The sequence below is a fragment of the Molothrus aeneus genome, chromosome 1 (assembly GCF_037042795.1).
Source record: "Molothrus aeneus isolate 106 chromosome 1, BPBGC_Maene_1.0, whole genome shotgun sequence".
In the NCBI taxonomy this organism is placed as follows: domain Eukaryota; kingdom Metazoa; phylum Chordata; class Aves; order Passeriformes; family Icteridae; genus Molothrus; species Molothrus aeneus.
The window spans coordinates 95,104,552-95,131,746 of NC_089646.1; the positions used below are offsets into that span (position 1 = coordinate 95,104,552).

At 38.7% G+C, this 27,195-nt stretch overlaps 1 protein-coding gene across 2 annotated transcripts; it reads left to right on the top strand.

Annotated features, from left to right (window-relative positions):
• The first annotated feature begins 1,087 nt into the window (after positions 1-1,087).
• Positions 1,088-26,641, top strand: FBXO15 (F-box protein 15). Of its 2 annotated transcripts, none has more exons than XM_066561119.1 (10): positions 1,088-1,133; positions 5,099-5,212; positions 7,504-7,608; positions 11,185-11,427; positions 11,686-11,895; positions 13,731-13,860; positions 16,170-16,252; positions 17,320-17,465; positions 23,007-23,131; positions 26,249-26,641. In XM_066561119.1, exons 1-10 carry the CDS (start codon positions 1,114-1,116, stop codon positions 26,516-26,518), a joined length of 1,446 nt encoding a protein of 481 aa, XP_066417216.1. In that variant the 5' UTR covers positions 1,088-1,113; the 3' UTR covers positions 26,519-26,641. The 2 variants fall into 2 exon arrangements, with proteins under 2 accessions (XP_066417216.1, XP_066417224.1); XM_066561127.1 differs by having other exon boundaries at positions 1,114-1,133; positions 5,096-5,212.
• Positions 26,642-27,195: the final 554 nt, after the last annotated feature.

The window sequence follows — 27,195 nt, forward strand, 5'->3', positions numbered from 1 at the left end:
ACGCATATATGTGTTAAAACGATGCAGTTGAGGTTTCCGCGGATGGAGACGGCTAGAGGGATCTGGACAGGCTAAATCAATGGGCTGAGATGGACGGCATGAGGTTCAACAAGGCCAAGTGTCGGGTCCTGCCCACAACAACCGCAGGCAGCGCTGGGGACAGAGTGGCTGGAAAAGTGCTGGTGGAAAAGCATGCGAGCCAGTGTGTGCCCAGGTAGCCAAGGAGGCCAATGGCTTCCTGGCCTGTATCAAAACCAGTGTTGTGAGCAGGACTAGGGAGGAGGTTGTCCCACTGTACTTGGTACTGTTGAGGCCGCACCTTGAGTACTGTGTTGAGTTTTGAAGCCCTCGATTTAAGAAGGACATTGAGCTGCTGGAGCGGGTCCAGAGAAGGGCAATGGAACTGGTGAAGCTGGAGCACAAATTTTATGAGGAGTGGCTGAGGGAGCTGGGGATATTTAACTTGGAGAAAAGGAGGCTCAGGGGGCCTTAATCACTCTACAAATCCCTGGAAGGAGGCTGTGGCCAGGTGGGAGATGGCTGGCTCTCTGAGAAGAGGAAATGGCCTCAAGTTGTTCCAGGGGAGGTTTAGGTTGGATATTAGAAAGAATTTCTTCACAGAAAAGACGATTAGGCATTGGAATGGGCTGCTCAGGGAGGTGGTGGAACCACCAACCCTGGAGATGTTTAAGGAAAAACTGGTATTGGCGCGTAGTGGAATTGACACAGTGCTGTGGTGTAATTGACATGGTGGTGCTCGGTCATAGGCTGGACTAAGTAATCTCAGAGGCATTTTCCAACCTAATCAGTTCTGTGATTCTGAGACCCGAGAACACAGTGCCCGAGAGCTCCGAGCTCCCTGTGGGGCGGGGGAGGCGCCAGGATGCTCATGGCGGCCGCACTGCCGTTCCCCGGGCGTTAACGCTCCCCGAGTCCCCGCACGGCCGTGCTCCCGCCCCGCCTTCCCTAGCCCGCGCTCCGGGCACCGCCTCCCTCGGGCTGCCGCCGTCCCACCGCGCCCCAGGGCGTACCACGGGAAGTGGCAGCGCTTGTCCCTCGCCTGCCCTCCCCGCTGGGGGTGCGAGGCCGCCGCTGTCCCGCGGCGCAGCGGCCATGGCGACGGGCCGTGGCAGGTAACCGCGGGCGCGCCGAGCGGGGCTCTGCCGGCCCGGGGCTGCCTGCTCGGCCTTCTTCACCTTTTCCGGGGAGGGTGGTTTGCTGTTTTCTCTCGCTCCCATTGCTTCTCTAGGAAAGTTAGTTCACCTGTTCCACGACTCTGGTTTCTAGCTCTTTACTCTTCACGGCCAGGGCTGTGGGCGTAGTGCTCTGCTCTCCCTTCCACTGGCCCTACGGACACCTTGCAGTGGGAAAACGCTGGTGTTGCAGGTGCACGGAGGCCTGGGTTTAACACTTTTTTCTCTGCCTGGGAAGGGGAGCTTAAACTTCGGTATGTCCTTCAGCTTGGAGGAGATGCTATAATGAGAATACACAAAGTTAGTTTAATGTCTACTTTATGTGGTTAGGCCTCTGTAATAAATAAGAGGATTTCACTGTGGAAGGTGTGATTACCTAAATTCTTACAGTACAGATTTAGCTTTCAAAATTTTAAAGCGTCAGTCTGAGAGGCAAAGCTGAGAAAGCAGATTTTTCTGCAAATGCATTTCTTCAACCTTGAGTTTCAGAGCAGTTTCATTTCCCCTGCTGTTTTTGGTTGTTTGTTGGTGGTTCTTTTTTTTTTTTTAACCTGCAAATGGGTTGGGGTAATACCCACCTTTAAAAAGACTGAAATTGTTAGCTGAGGGAACAAAACCCAACCAACCCATGTCAAAACATTATTGTTATTTTTGTTTACCCCCAGATACACTTTAACAGGTAGAGGTGTTATCACTACTTAAAACTTTGTTTATGTTATTTGAAATGTTACTTGAAAGACAATTGTTTGCTGACCATCAAAAAACCAAGACACACTGCAAGTATTACAGGGTGTGAAAGTGAAAATACTGGTACAAAACTGAGCCACATAGGTTGAAAGCTAATGAAAAAGCAATTGAAGTTGTGCTTCTTACATAAGATCATCTCAGTGGTTCTAGAAGTTTCTGAAGAGGGGGTGTAACAGCTGTCATTGATTTTATCTTAGGCTTGTCTGCTCAAGCTGTGTCAATGCAATGTAAAAGCATTCTGTTAATGCTAATTTAAAATCTTAGCACCCACAGTACTTGAAAAGTAATTTATGGATTGGGTTTGCTGTTTGTTTCTTCACACCTTGAGAATATTTTTGTTTTAGAAGATGGAAAAGTTCTGCATTTTTTTTTAAATTGAAGTTTACAAAAACAATAGCTGTTACATTAAACTTTTCAAGGCATGTGTGGGCAAAATGTTTCTTTCCTCAGATATTTCTCTGTGGGGTGAAGAAAGGGGGGGTGGTTTAAATGAGCAAGAAGGACTGAATACAGGCTATGCAGGTTATGCTTGTCCAAGGTAGTGTGTTTTAAAATCCAGAATCCAGTTTCTTATCTCAATTAGTCCCATGGCTGGAGTCTGTGAAGTTGTGTCCCTATAGAGTATGCCCAAACTCTCTGCTTTTAGCATGGATTCAGGACAGAACAGCCTGGGATGTGCTGCCCTGAGACATACAGAAGTGATAGTGCTGCTGCTGTTGATCACAACTTGTGTTTCTAAATCCCTTTATTGGCAGTTTGTTAGTGCCTCATCATCTAGGAGTTCTTGATAATGATACATGAGTAAAACCCTTGTTTGATCTCCAGGTTCTATTGTCTTTATTATAAGACTACTTTTTTGTAGCTGTTAATTTGGTTGGTCTATCAATAATTGGCACCCAGGCTGAAATATGCATTTCTTTTTGTTAAGCTTATAACAATTCTCAGTAAAATGTCTTGGATTGTTGGTTTTTTTTTTACATAGTGCAGTTGACAATGTAGACCAGAGTTGTTAATTTCTTTTTATTTTTCTTTGAGCATAAATCAATCTTAAATCAAAATCAGTAGGTATTAAATGTATATGGTAGCCATATAGTTTAAAAATAGCTATTCCCCCCCCCCCCCCCCCCCCCATACGGATTGGTTTCCTAGAAACCCAGAGCTGTTTTGGCCAGGTGTTGGAAATCTGCTGGCAATTTAAAATATCAATAATGCAGTGAATGGGGAGTTGTGCCTGCTTGGTGTATTTGGTTTAAGATTGAAACTTGGTCTCCATATTTCTCTGTGGGTTAATGATAGTATTTGTTTGCAATTACAGCTTATGAAGTCCTTCTTATCAGAAAACTTGGAAAAATGTATGAGCGGTTGGATTACAAGAATTTGTGTTAGAAATTTGCAAAGTTCCTTTCTTTCCTATCCAAATTGTGATCTGGAAGTGTTGCCAAAATAGGTTCTTTCACTGTGATGTGCAAGAGGCCAATCCAGACACAGGGTTGAGGTTTTTGATATATTTACAGTTCTGCACAGAAGGGGATTCTGGGTGGCGAATCCACAAAGCTGACACACCAACTATCAATACGTTTTACTGTTTTATACATTTTAGTTAAGGAAGGAATTAGCTTTCATTGGTTACAAGTTACATAATTCTCTTATTAATTAGTTTTCTATCTTCTATTGGATAATGATTCTCTTGCTTTTCATGCTAATTTGCATGCTCAGTCTTTATCTTTTTTGAGCCAGTGAGTTTCTTGGGTCAGTGATCGTGATCTCACATTTCTGGAAGCTGGAGCTGTAGTAAACCCCATAGATTTAGGAAAAGCACCATGGAGGATATGAACAATAGGAATGCTGAAACAGCAAAAGAAAATTCCTGTTTCCCTGTCCTCCACCCCCTAACCTATCTCGGTAACCCTATAAGGCAATGTCATGTTAACCCCTTACCCATTGGTCAAGCTTGGATCCTTTCCAACCCTATAAAAGAAGCATACTGTACCCCATTAGTGGAGAAAGAAGAAGAGCAGAGACCCTTCACGGACCTCCCCAAATAAAGCCATCTTCGTGGAACAGCCTGCGCCTTCTCCTTCTCCTCTCTCTCCGTCTGCTGCAGCCTCCAGCCCAGGGCACCACTACCTAGCAAGCAGAGCTGAAATCCTGAGAGCTTGCAATCACTATAGAGCTGATAATCACCATGCTTGCTAGATGGTAGCCCTGCGGTCTTGGCATGAGCGAGCCAGCTTCGGGCACCCGGTCCCTACCCAGGGACTGAGCTCCTGAGCCCTAGTGCTCTGCATTATGATAAGGCCAAATAAGAGGCTTTATTAGGAGCTAATTTCAGCACAATTGCTGACTTGGCTTTAATAGTTTCTTTGTTATCTTGGGAGTTGTTCCAGGTATCCTTGTGGCCTGTGAATTCTGCATTCTTTGTGTCTGCTGGCAGTGGCCATCCTTCTTCCCAAGCTTTGTTAACCTCACCCTAGGTCTGAAATCAGTGAAGCGTGTCAAGCTCTAAACATTAACAAAGCAATTCTACCAACAATACAGTAATTTGTCTGTCTAACATCTGGACATCCCTTAGAGCTTGTTAGCTGCTCTCTGTTTCATGGATTAAATCTCCTTTCTTGCTGTTCATGCAAGTAAAGAGCATGGTATAGTATAAAAGTATACGAATTCTTTTTGAACCATAACAGTTTCTGAGGAAGTTTCAAGGTATTGTTTTTATCTGGTATCTTTTAATAACTTAGAAGAGTTGGGTGGCTCAAAAATATCTCTGGGGTAATGTTGTGAAACAGAAGATTAATCAGTGAGTTTGACTTACTGCAGGGGCCTCAGTGGGAGCTTGGTTGTGGTGGCCAAGCGGTGGTGCTGCTGTCTAAGGATAATAGATCTCCACTGCATTCAAACTGATTTGGGGGAACACTGTTATTCCCTTTGGCTGCTGTGAGAGGTGTATTACAGGATTGACAGCTGTGAGTTTAAATCTGAATCTTCCTCGTGCCAGGTATTTTAACTTTGTTGTAATTGTTCAAGTAATAATGGTTGTCATGTGATGTATTCCCTGCATCCTGCATTGGTTGAAATATTGTGTCTAAGTGTGCACAGTATGTGTATTTCTTCATTTTGTGAATATGTGACTCCTAACAGCTTTTCCTTCTTACAAGTAGGTTAAGGACCTTTGCTACAAGGCCTGGGGAATGTTCTGAAACTGTAAATGCTGGAATTAAAAGTCTGCACTTGACACCTCCCATAAAACAGAAACCAAATGTGAGCATTGAGAGGTGAGTATGTCTTTATGTTAGGAGTAAGAGTGGAAGTCCCCCTGTAAGCTGTCTTTTGACTGCTTGCAGTAATTATTTTCATATCTTAGAGATTTCTAGGTCAGATACACTGAGTTGAAAAGATTTGCTTTCCTGGCCTACTTTAGGATCCTGTGTCCACCTTCTAATGTTTTCTGGCGTGGTTTTCCTTTGTGTTCTTTTCTAAATTCATAAGGAGTATGTACGTTTTCCAAGCCACGTGAAGCCTTCAGCAACTCCTTTGCAAGTCATGGGCAATGTTGTCCCTTGAGAATAAAAATTGTTATTTTATTCCTTCAATGAAAGCCAGTTCAGAATTCAACTGCTTCTGTGTCTCTTGGTTATTGGTAGTCATCAAGCGGATCTTAGTGTATAGAGAGGCTGAGAATGGTGGATTGGGATGAAGGGGAGGAATAAGTGGCTGCTGCATATTTGCTACAAGGTAAATGTTTCTCTTCTTATTTGACAGTGAAAAGGCACTTTCAGTAGAATTGTGAGTTTTCTTTTTGAAAATTAGTTACATTTTTACACAAAAAAATTCTAAGAATATATTACCTGAGAAAGTAATTAGTTTTCCTTGTTTTATACATTTGATATTGTGAGGGTGTTCACAGGGGTCCGAGGATGAGGGAAGAGACGAGGACCTGACTCCATGTTTCAGAAGGCTTGATTTATTATTTTATGATATATATTATATTAAAACTATACTAAAAGAATAGAAGAAAGGATTTCATCAGAAGGCTAGCTAAGAATAGAAAAAGAAAGAATGATAACAAAGGCTTGTGTCTCGGACAGAGTCCGAGCCAGCTGACTGTGATTGGCCATTAATTAGAAACAACCACATGAGACCAATCACAGATCCACCTGTTGCATTCCACAGCAGCAGATAACCATTGTTTACATTTTGTTCCTGAGGCCTCTCAGCTTCTCAGGAGAAAAAATCCTAAGGAAAGGATTTTTCAGAAAATATAATGGCTACATGATAGCTTCCTGTGTATTGATTTCTCTGTTTTGCATTGGATGGCCAGTTTAGTATTTCAGTGCTGTCAGATGGGCGTAATGGTGAGAGAAAAAAGAAAAAAAATCCTTTCAACTTCCTCCAAAAGAAAAAGAATATGGTTGAAAATTCTGGATCAAGTGTATTATTTTCGCTAATCTGCAGCCTTTTAAGGTATCACTTCTAAATTATCTCTGGAATGAGTGCACTAACTGCTTTGGGCTTACAGTGTATAAGTTATTTCACATAATAACAGTGCCAGTTTTGGCATGTTGCTTCTATGTCAATGCAACTAAGATTCTGAGTTTAATACAAACACTGACATATTGGCATTATCGTGCTACCCTTTAAAGCTCTCTGCTTCTGAAATAGTGTTATTAATCAACAAGTGTTGCAAATAACCCAGTAGTAAAAGGACAAGAGGCACAGCTGGAGTATTGACTTTCAAAGCACCTTTTATTTTCAGTGGTGATTTTGATGTAGCCATACTCAATGCTCAAGGAAGTTAGAGTATAAAATGCATGTATTTTAAACTCTGTGCAGTTATGAGGTACTGCTCAAATGGTATGAGATTCCTGTCTGTTAATGCAGAAATCACATTGGCTCATCTCCAGGGTATGTTCTGCTTGCCATGCTTAGACTGGCACCTGCATTTCAGGCAGCCTTCCAGGTGCACAGAGACATTGGCATTTTCAAGATATCACTTGGCTCTTACTTTGAAGTTCACATCTTTCTGTTGACATAAATAAAAACTGAACAAGACACCTGAGCATGTACAGTTTGAAGATTATGATGAGGTAGAGCATGATCTTGCTGTTAGACCAGGACATTTCTGTCCTGGTGCTTCCTGACACCTGACACAGCAGTCAAAAGGGAGCATCTGCAGTTTTGCAAATGCTGGTTATGGAAAAAATGTTAAAATCATGGCACAAGCAGTAAGAAACTGCTTGTGAAGCAAAACAAGGTGGTTTCATGTTAAACATAGTTAAAGTTAACAAAGTTTAATGAAAGTACAAATCCATAACTTTTCAGGTAATTGTGCTGTGCCACTTGAATAAGTTGTCATGAATTATTTTAGGCAAATGCCACATACCAGAGAATGAAATTAGAACTCAAACTCCACAGTTTAACTCTTCAGGTGATTTTTGATTCATCTGTTTACAACCTGCTGGTTTTCACCTCTTTTGTTTTTGTCTGGTTTGAAATTAAAATTCTCTGCCATTGTCATTTCTGGAGTTTGCAGGCATGTCTAACAGTATTCATTTTTCTTTTCCAGCATCCCATCAGAAATGCTGCTAAAGATATTTTCCTATTTGGATGCTGTGTCCCTGTTGGCTGTTGGTTGTGTGAATAAGCGCTTCCATGAGCTGGCCAATGATAAGTAAGGAAGAGGGAACGTCTCAGCTGTGCAGTAGATGTGTTTGCCTGAATTATGAGTCCTTCTAATTTAGTTTCTCTGATGCCAGAGCACTGATGCATGCACCTATGGGCAGTTACTCTGCTGAAATTGCCCTGCACAGCCCACAGCATGTGTTGCATGGAATTCTAGCTTTGTAGGGCCTGTTGTTTAATGGGAGTTATGAGGCAAAAACTAAATCCAGTACTTTGAAGTGTTGCTGTTGGCACTTTTTTTTGTTTTAAAATTTCTGTTTGTATTCACATGGACCTGCACAAACTTCTCAGTTCAGGCGATCCTTAATGGTCTGTCTCCAGCAGCTTTATGAAATTGTCATAGCTTTCACAATTTTGTAGTCCTACTTACTTAATTCTTTCATCAGTTTTTTGCAGAGGGATTGATTCAATCAAGTGATCCACTAGTGGTTTTTATCTGTTGCTCTGTTTGTGAAATGTTGGTGATTTCTAATGCGAACAAAAGAGACAAAGATAAATACCAACACATTTTTTTATAAGGATTGCTTATTCAGAGTTCATAAATTGCTCCAATATGATGATAATTTTGTCAAAGTGTAAAGAGGAGACACCCTGGTTGGTATGTGGTAACTAGGATGTGGGCATCCTTTTCTTTCTAGGATTCTACTGCATTAGTATTGTTTGAATGAGAAAATGCCTTCCTCTATAGGAAGTTGCTGTACCTGGTATTAATCTATTTCTCCCTTATTTACTGAAACTTGTATGGTGAATCAACTGGTTTACCTTGGCATTGATACCTTTAGAACTGATGAATTTAAAGGGAAGATCTGTAATCCAGATTTAGGTTTTGAGGCTATCAGCAGGTAAGGGTAGATAAAAATTGCATAGTTGACACAAATTACCAGTCTTGGCATGTGTTTTCCACTTCAGGTGGTAAGGCAGGATAAAATCACTGTGGCTGTCCAGGGGAAGATGATTCATCTGTCTCCATCTCGACGATCTCTGTTTCCATTTTCTAATCTCAACAGAGATTAGTGTAAGTGCACAAATGGGACTTGGGGAAGAGTTGCTTTCCCTTATCTAGGAGCCTGACTTGTTCAGTGGGACCAGGTCATTTCTTCCTGATGGATTTTAAGGGACCTTCTTAAGACCCTGAGTCTTGCAGTATATGAACAGAAGTTTTAGTTGAAGTCCCTGCATACTTCTGTGACAAACGTGACCTTGGTTTTTAGATGGAGTATCTTTTTTAGGATATTTCTGCTGTCCTTGATGTACAGGGTGCTGTCCTTGATGCAACAGGAACATCAGTCTTTCATTGTGGTATGTCTGTGCTGCCTAATGTAGTGATTTGTCTTTTGGCTGTTCATATAATGAGTGTGCTTGAGCAGTTCTTGGCACTGATGTCTCCAATATAGCTGTTGAAGACAAGAAAATGTTTATGACCCCCCCCCACCCCTTTCTGCACCCTCCGTGCCCCAGCATGGGGCATTCCAGCCTCCCTATCATGCAGTGTGGGAGGTCCACAGATATGGTCTGCCTGCAAAAACTTGAGGATTCTGATCACCAGAAGAACGTGCCGGTGTGAGAGGAAGTGAGAGCACAGAGTCTTTTGGGCATTGTGGTCAAGTGATGGCTGATGATGATGTGCCTGATTCTGGCATTTGAATTAGAGTAAAAGGCTTGTCGTAGGAATGTCCAGTAAGAGGCCTTGAAATGAGTATTAATAATTTGAGGCAAAAAGAGCATATATTCTGTTGTGAAAGAGGCAAGCTTGTGCTTCCCTGTTGGATGCCTTTTTGATTTATCTGTCCTGAATTCTTCAGAAGTTGAGGATAAAGGGGCAGTGATACCTTTCTAAACACTTGTGATTCCAAGTCTTCCTTCATCTTCTTCTCTGTCGCCCTGCCCTAGTTGAATTTTTGAGTTTCTTGAACTAATTTCTTTGCTTGCACAACACTGTTTTGGGAAAGGAAGAAGAAATATGTTACTGAGAGTGAGGATGAGGATGGTAGGTATTTGTCATTAGTCCATCTTCAGTCAACTAAATTGCTTGAGTCTGCAACTTCAAAATGCAGGAAATGCCTACTACTAGACAGGGCTCTGTCTTTTCAGCATCATACAGTAAGACGCAGAGTATCTCTCTCCATCAAAGGATGTCTCTCTTGGGAAGGGGTTTCTAGTTAACAGGAGAGTTCTATCGGAGGTTATTTTTTCCTGGACTTTTTAGGCTGATGAAGACCAATTGGATGATACACAGCTGAAATTCCCCTGGTGATGTGTTAAGGACATCTCTCCTTTTTTTAATCACTGGACAATTCTAAACAGCTTTGTTGTTAAAAAAGAATTTTCCTTCTCCATCAAAAATGTTTTATATTATCTGGTAACTTGGCTGCCTTTTATGGTCTTAAAATAGAGGTATCTTAAAAATCTGTTTCAGTTATGGGATTGTCCTTTATGTTACCCTTCCCACCCTGCTTTTGGTGAAAGGAAGGTTGAAAACTCATGTTGACTGTGACCCACTTTTACAAGTCACAGTAGCTTATTGGTCTGTGTGTTTTAGACACTTTTGTCTCAAAAAATGGCAGTGGGGAATTCTGTATATATCTGCAGAGCAGCAGGCTGGAAGGTTTTTGCAAAATCCCTGAATAGGTTTGCATCAATAAGCAGAGCCTGGCTCTCAGCATGTGGGGGCTTATTCTCAGTGGCTGATGAATTGAGAATAGTTTTGATGGGTAGGAGGCAGTGTGGGATGGATCTAGTCCTTGGATGCTTTGAGGAGAGGGGAAGATGCCATACAATACTCACCAGTGTAAGTTTGCCTGAGGATAAGTGAGAACTGGTAAAGGTAATCTTGCTGATAAGTGGTAGAAAATGTCTCTTAAGAATTTGTTGCCCTTGCTATTCATTTTTTTTTTTAGTACAGTTATGTACACTATGTGTCTAGCACTTCAGAATGAGAAAACTTACTGGCAACCTGTATTCACAAGATTATTCTTTGAGTTCTTGTAGGTTCCTGTACTCAATATTCTGTGAACTGTCCTAGAGATACTGGGGTATGAGAGGCTGAAATGTGACCTCATAGTTTCCCTGGTGTGAAAGAGATGAGCCCATCATTACAGTCACATTTCTTTGACTTCAGAAAGTCATGTCTTCTCTGGGCTTTCCCAAAGAGAGTACAGAAGGGATCAACATGACATTGATACCACCAAACAAAGGTGATTCTAAATTGTCCTCCTCCACACCACTTTCAGCTGGATCTGTGAAACTTGAAGTGTACAGATTATCTTTGTTGAATAGGAGGTATTAAACCACTTTTCCCACTAGCTGATTTTCTATGAGGAGGACAAATCATTGTTTTGGGGTAGAATTTTCAAAATTTTCTGCTTAACCTTTGTCAGTTTTCACTTACTTTGCTGACTATGACTGTGCTATCACAGAGCTTCATCCTGGCTCCCATATCTTTGGGAAGACAGATGAGACTTGTTTTGTGCTAACACTATGCTCAATGGTAGCTGAGATGTGCATATAAAAAAATGAAGTGACTATTCTTGAAATTTATTCCTCTTTATTCTGTTTTTATTTTCAGTGGAATTTGGCTGAAACTCTATTCCAGCTCTTTGCACCCAAAATGGACAATTTGGAAAATGAAGTCTAAACAAACAGAAACTGTTTCTTTGGGCTGTGCTGCTTTACACGATAAAGAGCCTGGGTACTGGAAGAAAGAATACATCTTCAAAAAAACATCTGCCTTCAAAACTAGAGTAATGCGGCTCGTTAAATTTCTGGATCCTTATACAGGTCTTCCATGTAAAAACAAAGAAGCTATGAAGTAAGCAATGCCTTGTCACAAAGATTTACTTGAGAACAACGTACAAAATATTAATGACTCGGGGGGGTATAGAATTAGAGCTAAAAAATGTATATCATAATGGGAAGATACAGTGGTAATTATAAATGACTGAAACTGAGGAACATAAGTAGCAGCTTGTAGAAATTTAAAAATTCTGTTGAAAACATAGTTTAAGTTTTATCACTTTGGGAATTTGTTTTTAAACACCTCTCTCCCCTCTCAATTCCTAAATAACAGAGTCTCTGGGTTGAGTTGGATAATTGTCTTAAAGGACAAAAATGGAAAAGAACATTTAGTAGAGAAGCCAAACCTATCATTTAAGGACACGTCTGTTACTGTACTTTGGCATGGTACAGACTGGCCATGCTTAGACATCCTGTCAACCCTGAAACTATTTGGAGTTACACCGTTGCTTCCTGACCAAAGCATACCTCCCAACAAGAATGGGTGAGTTTTGACATAGGATTTTTGAGGATTTTTTTGGGTGCAACTGGTTGATAATGTGTTTGTATGAGCTATCTGACATTTGTTTGACTAAAGAAGTTAAACAAACTCTTCATTCAAAAGCCTCCCTGCAATTTTCTTTCTATGTTCTTCTCTTCTTTGGTAGAACTTTTCAGCAAGAAATAGTACAATCCAGCAAGCTATGAAATTAATTCATAGGTTAATGTAGCTATTGGCATGTGATATGCAGACTGATAGGTCGTGACTTGGAAAGCTGAATCTGAGGTATAGACACAAATGAGCATGAAAGAAAAATGTAAATCTAGGAGAATTTGTGAGAAATTTAGCTTGGAAAAGTTCATCAGTATTTATGTGGCTACAATCAGGTAATCTATGTTGTTAAAATTTATTTTCTGTCTGGTAGGAGTGTGTGTGAATTTAGAGAACTTGGTGTTTAACTACACATGCAATCTTCAGCATATGCATATAAAGTCACACAGTCCACAGCCTGTCCCTTGTTTTTTAACTTAAATGTGTACAATGGTTTTTCACATTATAGTCTAAGAATATATTTAAATGAAAAGTGTCTATTTCAGGTATTTGTTTGCTGTCAAGGACCTTAGCACAGGTCTGGGCCTATGTATATAGTAGGTGCAGTGTCAGCTACGTGCTTCTTACACAAAGCCCCTAGCCATAGAGCTCTGAAAAGAGAGAGAGTTATTCACCGACAAAACACTGGGTTCCTCAACTGGAAGAAAAGTATTTACTTAAAAAAGAAATAAATCAAGAGAAGCTTTTGTATAAAGTTAGCTGACCAAGTCTTGCAGTCAAATTATATGGGAAATGTAGTTGTTTTACCAAGATGATGATTCATATGTAGAAAAATAAAAAAAGAAAGCTTGCAGGCGATTGATGTACTTATTTCACAGAGTTACAGGTTTTTACAAAATGTGACTATAGATGAAGGCAGTGGATTCACCAATTTCAGTATTGGTCATTGTTAAAACTGTAAGTGCAGGGACAGGCCTGATGACTGTTAAGACTGTAAGTGCAGGGAAAGGGTTCATGTTGATTAGGATGAAATTTTTTACTGTGAGGGTGGTGGGACACTGGAGCAGGTTGTCCAGGAAGGTTGTGGATGCCCCATCCCAGGCAGTGTTCAGTGTGTAGTTGTAGGTGATACTACAGTGATACCAGTGGAAATCTAGGAACTGTTTTGAATATAATAAGAGCCTAAGTCTGAAAAGGATTTTAGAAAGACTTCTTTCTTCATTCTGAATAGGTAATGCAAACTCTACTTTCTGCTCTTTTTTAAATGTGTCATTAGTTAATAAGGGTGTCCATGAACTTATATTTAAGAGTGTTTTGGAGCTAAATGGCTTTAATTATAGGTAAAATATAAAAAAAAATCTAAAAAAGGAAAGCTTCTAATAACACAAACTTTTAATTCATTATATATACAATTTGATCTTTGACTTTTGCTTCACAGTGATAAATGTTCAGTGATTCCATATAGTATCAATAAAGCATCAAAAACAAATTGTAAAGTAATTCTGTATTTTGAAAAGTTGGGCAAGCACATAAGTTCTTTTGTAAAAGAGTATTTTAGAAGATCATATAGTGTTTTTTGTTTCTTATCTTGTTAAGGGTTCAGATTCTGCTAGTACACTGTAGTTGTTCAAATGTATAGTTTATGACTCTGCATGCTAAATGCTTTCAAAACCATTTTCATCATGTTCTGCTGGTCAGACTTCAGAGTTAAAAATGTAATTAGGCTGAACTTTTACATGAATAAGGAGACATAAACTTTTGCTGCATTCTGTATGTTCTTTTCAAAGACCTCGTCGATTTTCCTTGATTGCTGAATACCATCTTGCTAACCTGACTGAAAATAGTGTAGTGGTTGGTGCTGATGAGCTTGTCCAGCTCTTCAGTCTGAGTCCAGGACTGTTAGTAGGAATGTGGAAGGTAAGATAACATTTTGTTTCAGTATTTTATTATTATTTGATTATTTGAAAGAAAAGAGTTGGGGTTTTTTTTGGTTTTTTTTGGGTTTTTTTTTTTGGCTTGTAGTGGGTTTGGGGAGGGTTTTGAAAAAAATCTTTTTTTCTCCCACTGGATTTTGAAAGATGAGATGTTGTCTAAAGCAGTAACCACGAAACACATGTAGGGACAGTAAGTGGATGATTTATTGTATCCTAAAGAGCTGTTGCTGGAGTATATATACATTAAAGAAAACCACTTCTAATTAGAAGATCAGTTATGCATCATTCTGTGTTTGATACTGTGTTTAATTTTATTTATTTTGTAGTCTTCACATGCACAAGTTTGATATCCTAGAGTAATTTTCAATAGAATGGTTTGAGAAGTGCTTCTTCCTGTGATTCATGCCATTGTCTGTCCATATCACTCTAAGTGATGAGTTCCTACATAGCAACTTAGCTTTAATCTGCACCACCAGGTAGCAGTATCCTGCTCCAGCAGTAGGTATGCTGTAAATTATGCCCTTTTGGGGGTATTAAATTCTTGGTATTAAGAGTCTAAGCTAAGCAGTTAGCCTCTGGGGGTGGGTGTAGATATGAGTGTCTTTAGAGGGCAGTGCAGAACATCTAAAGTAGACTTCTACACAAAAGGGGTCTGCATCTTTGCATGGAATGCACTGGGACCTCTGTGTCTGCCTGTTGCTATGCAGGGCTGGGTGCTGTGGAAGCCTATCTCAGGTGTTTTGCTCTTGATCTCAATTCAGAGGTGGCAGCTCTTTTTTCCTCCCCTCAGTTATGCTGTTGACATCGACTTAGGTTATTTGGCACTGGCAAGGAACTTTCCATGGGGAGGCTGTGAACATTTCCTGGAAGTTGTCTAATTTCCAGCTGCAAACATGGTGCCTCAAATGTGCACAATCACCAGAGGCAACGTTGGAAACTGCAGAAGGACTATTTCTTTCACTCTTAAAGATAAGAGTGAAAGTCTATTTCCTAGAAAACTTGAGACTGCCTGACCAGCATAAACCTGTTACAGGTTGTTTCAGTCTATGAAAAGCTGTGCTAAATGAACAACCATTTCTCTCGTATCTTCAGAAGTTTTGTAGACTGGTGTCCCTGTATTGTTGGCTCTGTGGTCTTGCTTATGCATTGGCCCCATCCATGCTTGGAAAGAGAGCTCTTTCAGCACCTGAAAATGGTTCAATCATAACCAAGTTCCACATAGTTGTTAAAAATTGAGTGCCTCAATCTAGCATACAGTCCCTGCTTCTTTTTCTGAACAGCAGTTCTTACTCTCTGTGTAGGCAGAGTAATATGAGGTAGTTAAGTGTCAGTGGGTGTAATAATTGTAAATGCCACACATCTTGTTTTTTAGTACGTAGCTGCATAACAGAAACCAAGGGCAGGTTATGTGGGCCTCCTGGTATTTGGATAGAGAAAGGCTGAGAAATTATGTGATTGATAGATCTCCCTAGTTAAATCCTTTATAGCAGTAATTTTGTACTATGAAAATACAGGAGTAGTTAAAAAGCCACAAGTTTGAATAGAGGATGTAATTTTCTGGTAACCCAGAGAGATGAAAACAGTAGTTGCCCATATTTCAGAAAAGTATGGCAGTGAATAATTTTCCTATTGACTTGGGTGTTTGTAAATGTAGGATTTAAATAATGCATTTAAAGAAAAAAACCTGAGATCCTAGCATTCTGTGTTGTTGAAGTAAATATGTACCTCTGTCTCTATTTAGTTTTCATATAGATGTTTTCTTTGACTATAGAGGGTTATGTTTTTAATGTTTTCCCAGGAGTGAATAATCTGGTGAAGACACAATTTTTACTTTGAAATTCGCAATTTCTATTGAATAATTCTGTATTCCTCACTGATGTTAGCCCTCTTTGGAAATAGCTCCTCACACATGAAAATAAACTCGATGCTTCAGTAGTTGGGAATAAGTGCTGTTTGATTCTGTTTAGGTATCTTTTTTAAAGTGGTAAGTAGAAGCTAGGGAAGTACAATTCTTGGATTGCTCTCATAATTTTTGCCTTGGCATAGCTGGCTTCTCTTTCTTTCCCCATAATACAAAAGTGTTGCAGTCTTTTATAACCATTCTGTACTCTTGTGAAAAGACAGTAAAGGTTTTAGGAGTCCAACTGTTAAAGCAAGCCATTACTAACATTATTATAGTAATTGACAGAGTAATAAGCAGCAGCATTTATCTATGAATTTTAATGCTCAGAAAGACCTTGTGAAAAAAAGAATTTCCAGATGAAAATACATCTACTTTAATTAACTTTTCAGGGGAAAAATGAAATTGCTTTTGTTATGGCGAATCTTCATTATAATCAACTTCTTGAGAGAAGCATTTTGGGTTCTGCTACTGTGTAAGTTTGGTTTTCCTTTGTGGGTAATAAAGATAACCTTTTGAATAAAGCTTTGAATTTTACAGTTAAAATTGGCTGCTGGTAAGAGGTTTATATTTAGGCAGTAATTAACTATTCTTGTTTAATATAAACAGCAGTTACAGCAACTAAATAAAAAACTGTAGAAGCATTTTCATACTAAAATATGGCCATTGTTATGCTATTAAGAAGATAATTTAGTTATACAAATGTACTGGTACTTGCCATATTGAGAAAGATAGAAATACACTGCACACACTTTCTCCCTTTCCACAAGCAGTCTTCTTATTTCCTCTTTCTATCTGAAACAGAAAGAAAAGAGAGAGACATTTCAGGAAGTAGGGAAGTATTCTTTGGCTGTGTAAGAGAGGGGAAACTCTGGTAAACTGGTTAGGCGCCTGCATTAATCTTTTAATCCTTTTGAAAAAGTAGCTGGGTTTCCTATGAAGTGTTTGTATGATTTTTTAGCTTTAGAATAGTATTTGGGGAATTTATTTCCCACTCAGCTTTCTGGTCAGATACTGTTGTATCTACCAGTAGTCTCAAATGCCCACTATAACTTAGTGTGGCTCTTCTCACACAGAATGTAAGATTTAACACCATCTCCCTTAGTACTAAATTGAATCCTATGTAGAAGTTGCTCAGTTGCCTCTGGCATGTGGTCTCTTTAGGTCACTTGTGTGCAGTACTTATTTAGTTAGCCACAGACAAAATTATTTCAATATTAGCTATTTCAGAGAAGTCTCTAGAGCTAGTGGACTTTTATATTTGTAGTTGAGCTGATGCTTTTTTCTTTTTTGTAGACAAGTCCATGTTTTGAAGTTTAACAGATGTACCTTTTAAAGTTGACTGCTGTATTTTCTGCCTTTGGGTAGGCTGAACAGCTGATCAGCAATATTAGACACTGTAGTGTCTTAAAAGAAGCATAATGAACTAGAGGTGTTTGATTTTGAAACTGTCTTAAGATGACAGTCTCAATGTTGGCCTATGTGTTATGTCTTTACTAAGTCATCTCCCCTTGCTAAATTCTATCTTTTTTTTTTTTCAAGTCAATATTCTCCTCCACCTAATAAACCTTTGCTGGATGATATTGACTCAGAATATGGACTACATGACTACAGGCTGCATCTTGATCTGCATGGCAGAAACTGCATGTACCTGTGTGGATCCTTCAAGTGCCTCTTCTGCAGAAAACGTAAAGTTGATGGAGCAATAATGTCTGTTTTAAAAATGATCCCTGCTGTTGCATCTTTCCTTCTTATATCCAGTTTCTCTGTTTTAAGGCGTGAAACTGCAATGGAATTTTAAGAGTCAGCTATCTTTCTGTTTGTGGTGTGATTTCTTTATATCTGCATGGTGCTTTGTGTGGCATCCTAAGCCTGCTCTGTAAGAAGACTGCCTGCTGTTAATTGACACTGTCAGCCTGGCACACAAATTCTGCAGATTTTCTATGTCTTGTCTTTTAGTTCCGTGCTACATTAATAATACACCGGCACAGTTCTTGATGCAGGTTGATGTTTCTTTCACATGTATTTTATAAAGGAGAGAGCGATACATATTGGAATCTTGTTTCTGTAGAATTCTCCTCAAGTATACTTTGGGTGCACAGACAGATTAAATGTTTAGGTACATTTGTACAAGTTACTGTGAACTTTAAATCTTAAAGTTTCTATTTTGGTGAGCTTAAGGTTGCCTGTTTTGACATCCTTTCATTGTGTGGAAAACAGTTTCAGTCTTCTTCTGCTGCTTCATTCAGTTTTAAGCTCTTCTTTCCATGAGACATGATTGCCCATCCCTGTTCTTCTCATACAGCCCAAATTCATAATTGTACTGGGGTTTTGAAAAATACATGGGTGATCTCTCTTTTGACTTAAATTCAGCATAACTTCCTAAGCTACACAGCTGTCTTTCTGTAATCAGAGATAGATTAAAATATTAAAATTGAACACTGTCATTAATTTAATTTAGAATTAAGTATTGTAAATTAATTATTGCTCCCCAGTATTTTTATTTGATGCCGGCACTCCTGAGCGGTGTGGATTTCAGACCATATTGTTTTTCTGTCAGTAGAGGGCGCTGTTGTCAGGCGTGAATTCTTTTACAGGGCTGCGGAATTTCCCCGTGATTTGGTTTGGTTTTTCTCGTTTGTGTTTGGTGATTCCAAGAACTGCGCTTTAGATTGCAGCCTTATGCGGTGTGGAGTGTTGTTGTCCTTGAACCTGAAATATACATGTTTTCAGATTTTAGAAAAGTGCCAAGCTTGAATTAAAGCAAGACTTCTAAGGATAAAATTACAGTGAAAGTCTATGCATGTAGCAAGAAATCTTGCCTGAAGTGTTATGTAGTACAAGAGTACTCTTTATGTTCTCAGAAAAAAAATCTTCTCAAAATTGGCCAGAGGCGTGGGTTTTTGGGATTGTGTTGGTTTTTCTTGTTTTGCTGAATATCACGTTTTTCTAAAATGAAAATGGTATACTTCTAGCAATACAGTTGCACAAGAAAAAGTATTATGTGGCATACTTCCTTTCTTGGTATCTCGTTCTTGCTGCTTAGAAGCTACTTCCACAAAAGATTAAGCTGATGTTCATGCTAATTGCAGCAAGTGTCCATGAGCTACAGTTGTGATGCCATCTCACTTTGCAAGTTACAGAATCTGTTTTACGTTCACAAGTGTTTTCTGAATTGCTTTGGTTTTGTGACCTTCAGCAGTATGACAGCCATCAGATTCTGGTCTCAAAGGACATCAGACAGCTAAAGCCATGGTTCTGCAGACAATAAGCTCATTTGTCATCTAATCCCTTCCATGTGCTTGCACAATAATTCCTTTTGGAAAATGCTTGACTTCCTCCAAAAAGGTGTAGTGAGGCAGCATATGGCTGTCTGCTGTCACATTTTTCATTGTGATTTGTTATTAATTTTTCTCATTCTGGTGAACATGGTGTTGCTGAATGTGGCCAGGTTTCTCCAAACTGGTTGTGTTGGATGGTTTGTGTTTTGTTTTTAGGGTCCATTTTAATAATACACTCTGTCCCATCCTCTGGGAGGACTCTGAAGCATGGAAGTCCTGCAACATACTGGGAAGTCTTGCTATTTCTGAAAATTCTCTACCCAGTCCAGTTTTATTTTAAATTATAGATGCAACATACCCATGACAGTTTCCCTAACTTGAGGCACATACCAGTTGTGAGCTAGTTCTGTTGTTTTACTTATTTATTGGTTTTCACTAAGAAGCTTTAGGCATTCCTAGGTTACCAGAGAATGCCCATTTGTATTTTTCAGAATAACTGATTTGTTTAAGATTAATTTTTGTCTGCTTTTTGTTAGTATATATTAATATTGTGCTGCACTTTGCTACTCCATTTTCAATTCATTTTGCTGAATTCTTAATATTAAATTAAAAAAGGTTATGTCACACTTCATTGGACCAATCAGATGGAATGTGTATGGCTACAGATTTTTTTCCTGTTATTATACTTGCATTGCAGTAACTAGCTGTTTTTGCACTGTTTTGGTTGGGGTTTAGCATTTTATTTTATGCTTCTTTTCATGTCAACAGAATTCGTAGTATGGTCTCTTTGACAGGTACTGTAGGGTGAATATGTTAAATATGTTGTAACTGAATTGAAAATATTTAGAAAACTTTCCTTGTTTTCAGGAAGAGTTATGACAGGCTTTTCATGTGACTCCCAGAAGCCATGGATCCGACTTCTTCATAAATATTTTTGAAATGTATTTACCTAGGTTTTCAGCTTTTTAAGCACAGCTTTGTAGCCACATGGTAGTTTAAGCTTTTGCTTTTCAATGTCATTTCTTGTTGATGTAAAATGATGTGTTGTGCTTGCAAAATGTAAGGATTGATTTTGGTGTATTTAGAGAACTTTTAGGCTTTGTTTGTAAAATTTCACATCAGACATTTGAAATGTTTTGCTTGACCTTGAAGATTGATTTGCAAGTTTAAGTAATGATTTTAGTGTGATAAGGCTGGTTGTTGGCACCCAAATTACTGTTAAGCATAGCTTTTCCTCTGAAAATACCAATCAAATGACAACTTGCAACAAAGGCTTGGTTAGCAAAACAAACTTCTTGGCTTTTAGCTAAAATAAGTGCTTTGGAACTATTGGTCTATTTGTTTCTTTCCCCTGAGGTTTGTCTACATGATATATGTTCTCTTGGTTGGTATTACCTTTATTTGGAAATATTTGTTCCCTATAATTTACTCTGCTGCTTTGCTTGCAGTTGCTATGCGTGTCTTGCATGAATCAAGGACTAGAGATGTTATAAGGGGACAATGAAACAAAGTCTGGTTCAGCCTGAAGAAAGCCCTGTCCAATTTGCTTCCTCTGTGTTTCTCTTTGTATGTTTAACATAGCTTATCCTGCCCTTTAATTTCATTTTCTCATCTGGCTGGAGTGAGGAAGGGGAGATTTCATTACTTAGCCTTCAGTTTCTTGCTTGTTTCTAGGCAGGCTTTTCCTTCCTCCTGAATGTGAGGACTGAAATAGAGCTTTTATATTAAAAAAAACATATATAAAGTCTGGATTAACCAACCCATTAAGAATTAGCCTTCAGATTCCTGATCTGTTGCCTGTTTCCATTCTGGCTAAAGTTAAGAGGTAACTGCAACACATCATAGCCAGATGATCTATCTAGCAATGTGTATTAATGCCATGCAATAGTAGTGATGTCCCGGGCTTCATTAATTTATTAGCAGAAGAATGCTTTTTTCAATCCTTTTTTATTCCATTCAAACTTCATTTGATCTGAATGAGTAAGAGAAATGGACACTTCCATTCAGATTGGAATTGTGCATAACCAAGTAGTCCTTTTGGAAAAAATGCTTGTTGACTGGTGTTTTCAAGCTTCTTGTATAAAAGCTCAACTTTAAATGTGGACTTTCAGTGGTTAGTCAGTAAAATATTTCAATAAGATATTTTTACCTTGAATGAAATTTTGTCATTGAATTTGATTTACTGAGGTTTTGGAACTGGACCATTTGGACAGGTGGAAACTTACGGCCTTTTTCTACTTTGAGCCGGATCCTGGAAATGAATTCTGCTTACATTTTCCTCACTGACTTCTTTTGCACTTCACTGAAAGTGGGTATCACAGTTTGGAGGATTGCATTTTCCTTCAACTATAACAAAGTATTTCCTACAAAATATTTCCTGGGCATAGTCATGTTGGTTTCACTGTATTCACACTCCTATTCCAAACAGTGTCTGTACTGAAAAACCTGCAGCTGTTGTTCTCTGTTATGTGCTGGCTGCTTCCTTTCCATAAGTGTTCTTTGGACTCCCCACTGGTGAGTGATGCCTTTCCAGCATTGGTTTGTGGCCAGCTCTATCTTGGGAGTTGCTTGGCTCTACAGTACCAATTCAGAGAAGTTTTTGGCCTCTGTGTTCAAGTGTGGGCTTTCTTTCTCCATCACTGATTCCAGCTATCTGCTTCAAGTAGCCACCAAGCAGAGGTTTTGCTGACCTTGTGCAGTGTGACACCTGTGAGTTCAGTGGATGCAGCCACTGAACTCAGAGCCAGTCTTCCTGATGTCGCTGCTTCTGTCTGTAGCCTCATGCTGCTACTTGAGCTTGATTGAAGGAGAGTCACAGGCAAAACACTTCTGCATTTTTTTACTTCTGTCACTTGCATCTTAAATCTCTGCAAGTCCCTTCACTTGTTACCTTACCATCCAGGACCTACTACTGCATCCTGACAAGCATTATGTTCCTGGGAATTCTTCTCTCCCTTTGTATCTGTCTCCTGCATGTGCTAGATACTTTCTTTTTTCTACTGAGGTCACTAGTGCTTTTGTTTTGCTCTTTTGAGAGAGTATCTCTTGTTCAAGGAAACTTGTTTAAGGGATGTCCTACCAAGAAATCTGCTTATGTCATGATGTGATGCTTTTATTTTCACTTTTCTTTGTAGTCAGATCATGTTCACTATGATGTACCCCAAGTTATAGTTATGACTGTTGGATTCCCTGGTTAACTTTCCTTCTCTGATAGCAAAGGAAAAAAAATTGAAAAAAAAAAAGCCAATCTCTTTTGAGAGGAGAGGAAGAGATTCCAAAGAAATATGGTTATATGTAGTATTAAAAAAATCACAAATCATAGTAATTATGCCAAAAAAAAACCCCAGGGGCCTTGGAGAGCTATTTAAAAAATGAAAAAATCTGTAATTTAAAAACTTGATTCAAATCAAATCATACTTCATGTCAATTTAAATGATGCATTATCCTTTCTAAGGAGGAATAGTTATCTGTGTACCCTTTGTATTGGGTTATTTGAGTTTCCAGTCAGAGATAAGAGATTTAAATAACTTGAAAAAAAAGGTTGGGGAGGTATCTCATTGTTTTATTTTGTGTGTTAGTGTTGAGCTTGACTTCTGGGGAATGGGAAGTTATGGAGGCACTGGTGGCATGAAATTGAAATGCTGAGTGTGAAATTTACTCCTTGCATCCTTGTGTAAGTTCTTTAGGTGGTATTCCTATTTTTGTACTAAAAAATACAAAAGATTTTTTTATCTGCAGTTTCTACTGTGGATCACAGAATCAAAGCTCCAAACTGCAACTTAATTCCTCTATAAAGTGCTTGATATTTAGCTGTTGGTGTATGCCAGGGTTTCTTATTGGTGAGTGGGAAGAAAAAGACATGGAAAGGAGATAAGAGAACATTTACAGTGTACTTGGGCTCAAATTGATTTATACTGGTGTAATGTTGTATATTGTTTATATTTTCAGGTGACATTGAAAATGGATACGTGAGGCTCGTAGTTGTAAACTTAAAGGATAATAGGAAGCACTTGCCTATTATTGGGACACTTGGCATATGCTGGGAAACAGATGTGTTTAAAGGCAATGTAAAGGTCAGAAATATTCTTTGTTTCTGGAAATGCTTACCTCAAAACAGAATTATGTTTGTGCAGCCTAAATAGGCTAATTTTTAAACAACCTTTTGATTTGTAGAAGCTGTCTGTAACTGGACAAAACTCTATTCCAATACTCAAAAAAAAAGTGAATTTTGAGGAAAAGAGTTCTCTCCTTTCTCTCATAGAGTCTGGATTGCATGATAGACCCATTATCTGTGTGTAGTTGCTCCAGTGCTTTCCTCTCAGCAAAGATGCTGTGACTGACCAGCCCACTTGGAAATGCTGGACAAAACAATGTACTGCAGATGTACTTTTTGTGAGGATTTTTTTTAATTTGGTGTGAGAGTGTTATTTTTTGTTTTGTGTTTTTTATTTCTTTTGGTTTGGTTTTTTTGATTGGTTGATTGGGTTTTTTTTTTGTGAGCAATAAGCCTTGAACCTCTGGGGAAATACTCTGCAGTTTGGTGCTGTATGTGCAGTGAAAGTTAGGAACTGCTGGGGAATATTACAATGCCAGTGGACACAGGAAACTACAGTCCACATCCACACAGTCAGCACCTAGCTCCAGTCAGGTACATCAGTCAGCTAGATTAACTCTTTATTTTTAGAGGAATGCTCACACATTCTATTGGATAAAATTCCTAAAAGAATTATTTCAAACAAAGTTTCAGAGTGGTTCTGTAGCTTTTGCAATAGTGGTGAGGGCAAATATTTTTAAATATACTTTTATCAGCATGAATATTTCAGAAGTTGTGAAGATTCTGATAACTATAATTTAAGCACTACTGAAAAATCATCTAGTTCAACATTTGATTTCAATTTCAGCGCTTCTTTTGGAAAAACCCATCAGAATTAATGAAACTGTTGTTTCTGCCAATCCTGTTTAAATTTGGAATGGAATACTCTTTGATGACACTTTGTTTACCAAGGCATGTAGTGACAAAACCAGGAACAATGTTTTTAAACTGAAAGAGGGTAGATTTAAACTGGGCACTCCATGCTGAGCATGGTGAGGCAGGAGAGTTGGAATTAGATGACTTATAAAGGTCCTTTCTAACCCAAATCATTCTATGATTTTATAGGATTAACAGCTGCTTGGCAGAGTCTTTTTTTTTTTAATGAAAAAAATCCTGAGTAGTACATAAGCATTCATGAAGTTATCTGTCAGAGGAAACAGAGAGCTACGGCTGTAGTCTTTAGTTTTTTCAGTTTTAATCATTCTCCCATGTGCTTACAGCATAAATTATATTTAATATTTGTTTCTAGGACAAAATAAAGAGTACAGTATTTTTTTTAAACCTCATTTTGTGATGAGAGATGGAACATGTCAGCATATAGCTGTGGGTTGAATTCAGCGTGATTTTTACCATAAATCTCTAAAATTCTTAAAGCATGTGAAGGCCAGATAATATCAGCCACAGAAGCAGGACATTCCATTACTTTGAATTTATTTGAATTTTAGCTAATACTTTAAATAAACAAAAAAACCCCTAAAAACTTCCTTGGCACTTCTGGGTTTTTTAATGAAAAATTAATTGCTGAAGTACACATAGTTGGAAATTGTCATGGCTTAGGAATGGTATTCTCCAATTTAGTATTCTTACTGTAACCACTCCAAATCACACTCCACTGGCTTGCTTTCCCCTTCCTCTCCCCTGTGTTGGGCAGGAGAGGAGAGGTGGAGGCGCAAAAGGTAAAGATCAAGGTTGAGATAGGAGCAGGAATGAGATAAGAAAACAGAGAGTAGCAGCAATAATATTAACAGCAAGAATGTACAAGAGAGGGGAGTGATTCGCATGCAAATGCTCACCATGGAGCGCAACCTGACCATGGTGCAATACCCCTAAGGAGAAGAAAGCCCTTTCCTAGGCCCTGGAAATGAGGTGAGGTGGTGTAGAAAAATCAGCATCTTAGCCATGCTCCCTCCTGGCTGCTGCAGAAATTAACCTGATCCTGACCAGAACCAGGACAGAAATGTGTGGGAAGACCCCACCATCCCAACGCCACCCCACACCACCCCACTTTACTATTTATAATTGGCTTATTATATGCAAGCTGTCAGACCAGAAAATAGTGATTCTTTCTTGTTTCCAGTGATTCTGTAGCTCATATAAGTTTATTACACCATCATTAGGTTCGGTTTGAATTTTGTATTTTCAGCATAGTTTACAGTAAAAAGCTTAGGGAAACTGTGTGTATCATATTGCCTCATGTTTGTGCCATCTGCCCTTGTGTTGTTTGATTGAAGTAAAGTAATAGTGAAAGCAATGTTAGAGCAACAGAACCACAACTATGTAGTACAGAGAAATAAAGCATTCCAAATGAATTTTTTTGGCAAGGAATATGTGGTGTTGGTTTGTATACGCTTTTGGAGCACAGATACAACATAATTAAGATAATTTGATTAATTTAATGATTCAGAACTCATGAGAGTAAGGAACAGCTGATACTAACAATGACACATGACTCCTATGCTTCCAAGGGATATGTGAAACTATCAGTTTGCCAAGACCAAGGAAGTGGCATTAACATTTTTAAATTATCTAGTTGTGTAATCTTGCAAAGAAATATTTTCAAGAATTTGTAAGCGGAGGAATTACATCAAGATTATTAATATTACCTTTTTGAGAACTGAAGCTGTGAGCCTTTCAATGAGTACTGTATACAGCTGGCTTGGAAGGGTAATTGTGTGTGCAGTGCCTTGGGGGTGGTCCCTGAGTATCTTTGCAAACATTGCTGCATTCACACAAGTTTAGCAGCTGACTTTGAACTTAGGTTACTTTCTCATATTGAAGGGGCCATCATTATTTGAATGGTAAAGTAACTAATAGTTGAGAGAAACAGATGTTAAAGGCTTAAAAATGTTCAAGAAGTAATGTCTGATTTGGTTTGGCAGCGGTACCTTCTGTAGCACAGCATTTGATGTGTGTAGGCTGCAGTTTCGATTTCTGTAGGAAATCTCTAAGTATTTGTTGCAGTAGGTCAGTGAAGCACTATCAATTTTATTTTGAGGTTTTAGCCTTTGTACAAAACTCTCTGAACCATTGATATGTCTTCTATTCTACTTACTGTGCCGTGACATAGGGAAGTAATCTCTTCTGCTTGTGTTTGTAGGACTGCTTTGTGATGGATCTGACTCTCTTGGATGAAACTGGAATGCCCTTCTGGTGTTTTAGTGCTCCAGTCCACATGGAATTGTCTACCAAGTCATCCGGCCTTTATGACTACATGGGTCATATCTATACTGCAGACTATGCAGATTCAGAGGGTAAAGTCTGTGTTGAGTTTGTATGGTTGGAAGAAACCAAGGAATATATTATAGTCAGTTTGGTGCTTTATGTAAGCACCAAAAAGGTCAATAGCTGGTATGGAACAAACTACTGACTTAATTAGGTCACTAATTTCCTTGTTTTGAGAGCCAAACAAACAACCCTGCTGCAACAAAAACCACAATAAACTGGTGATGCTTAAGATTGACACCAACAAGCGAGACTCTTCCTGCAAGTTTTCCAGTAACAAGTGCAATTGCCTAAATTTTTTTAATAGGCAATTGAGGAATCAAAGAGACATATTTAGTGAGAGGTTTTCTTCTCTGTTGAACATTATGTGGTTAGTCTGTTTCTCACTGGCAATATTGAAATTATTTTTAGGAAGACTTTTCTTTATAGGCATCTGTTACTAGGCATTTGTTAAGGAATTGCTTCTTTTGAGAGCCGTGCTGTAAAGATGCCTTACCTTACATAAGCTACACTGGTTTTGAGAACATTGACTTTTATGCTTAGTAATAAAACAGCATGTGTGCTGTTCCCTCCAGGTTTGTTGGAGTGTAGTTGGTAAATGAGAAGTTTTGTTAAACACATTTTGTTAAACGCTTTTTCCAGAAAAACTTCACTGAAATATATTTTAGTAAAAGATTGAAAGGCTAGATGGGAAGCCAGATCTGAAAAATGTGTCAGTCAAGGCATTTGTTAAGAAAGTAATGTAAAATCTGTTTATGATGTTTCTTTAAATTCTTGTTTGTTCTGTTTTCCCATGTTCTAACCTTGTCTGATTGAGACTAG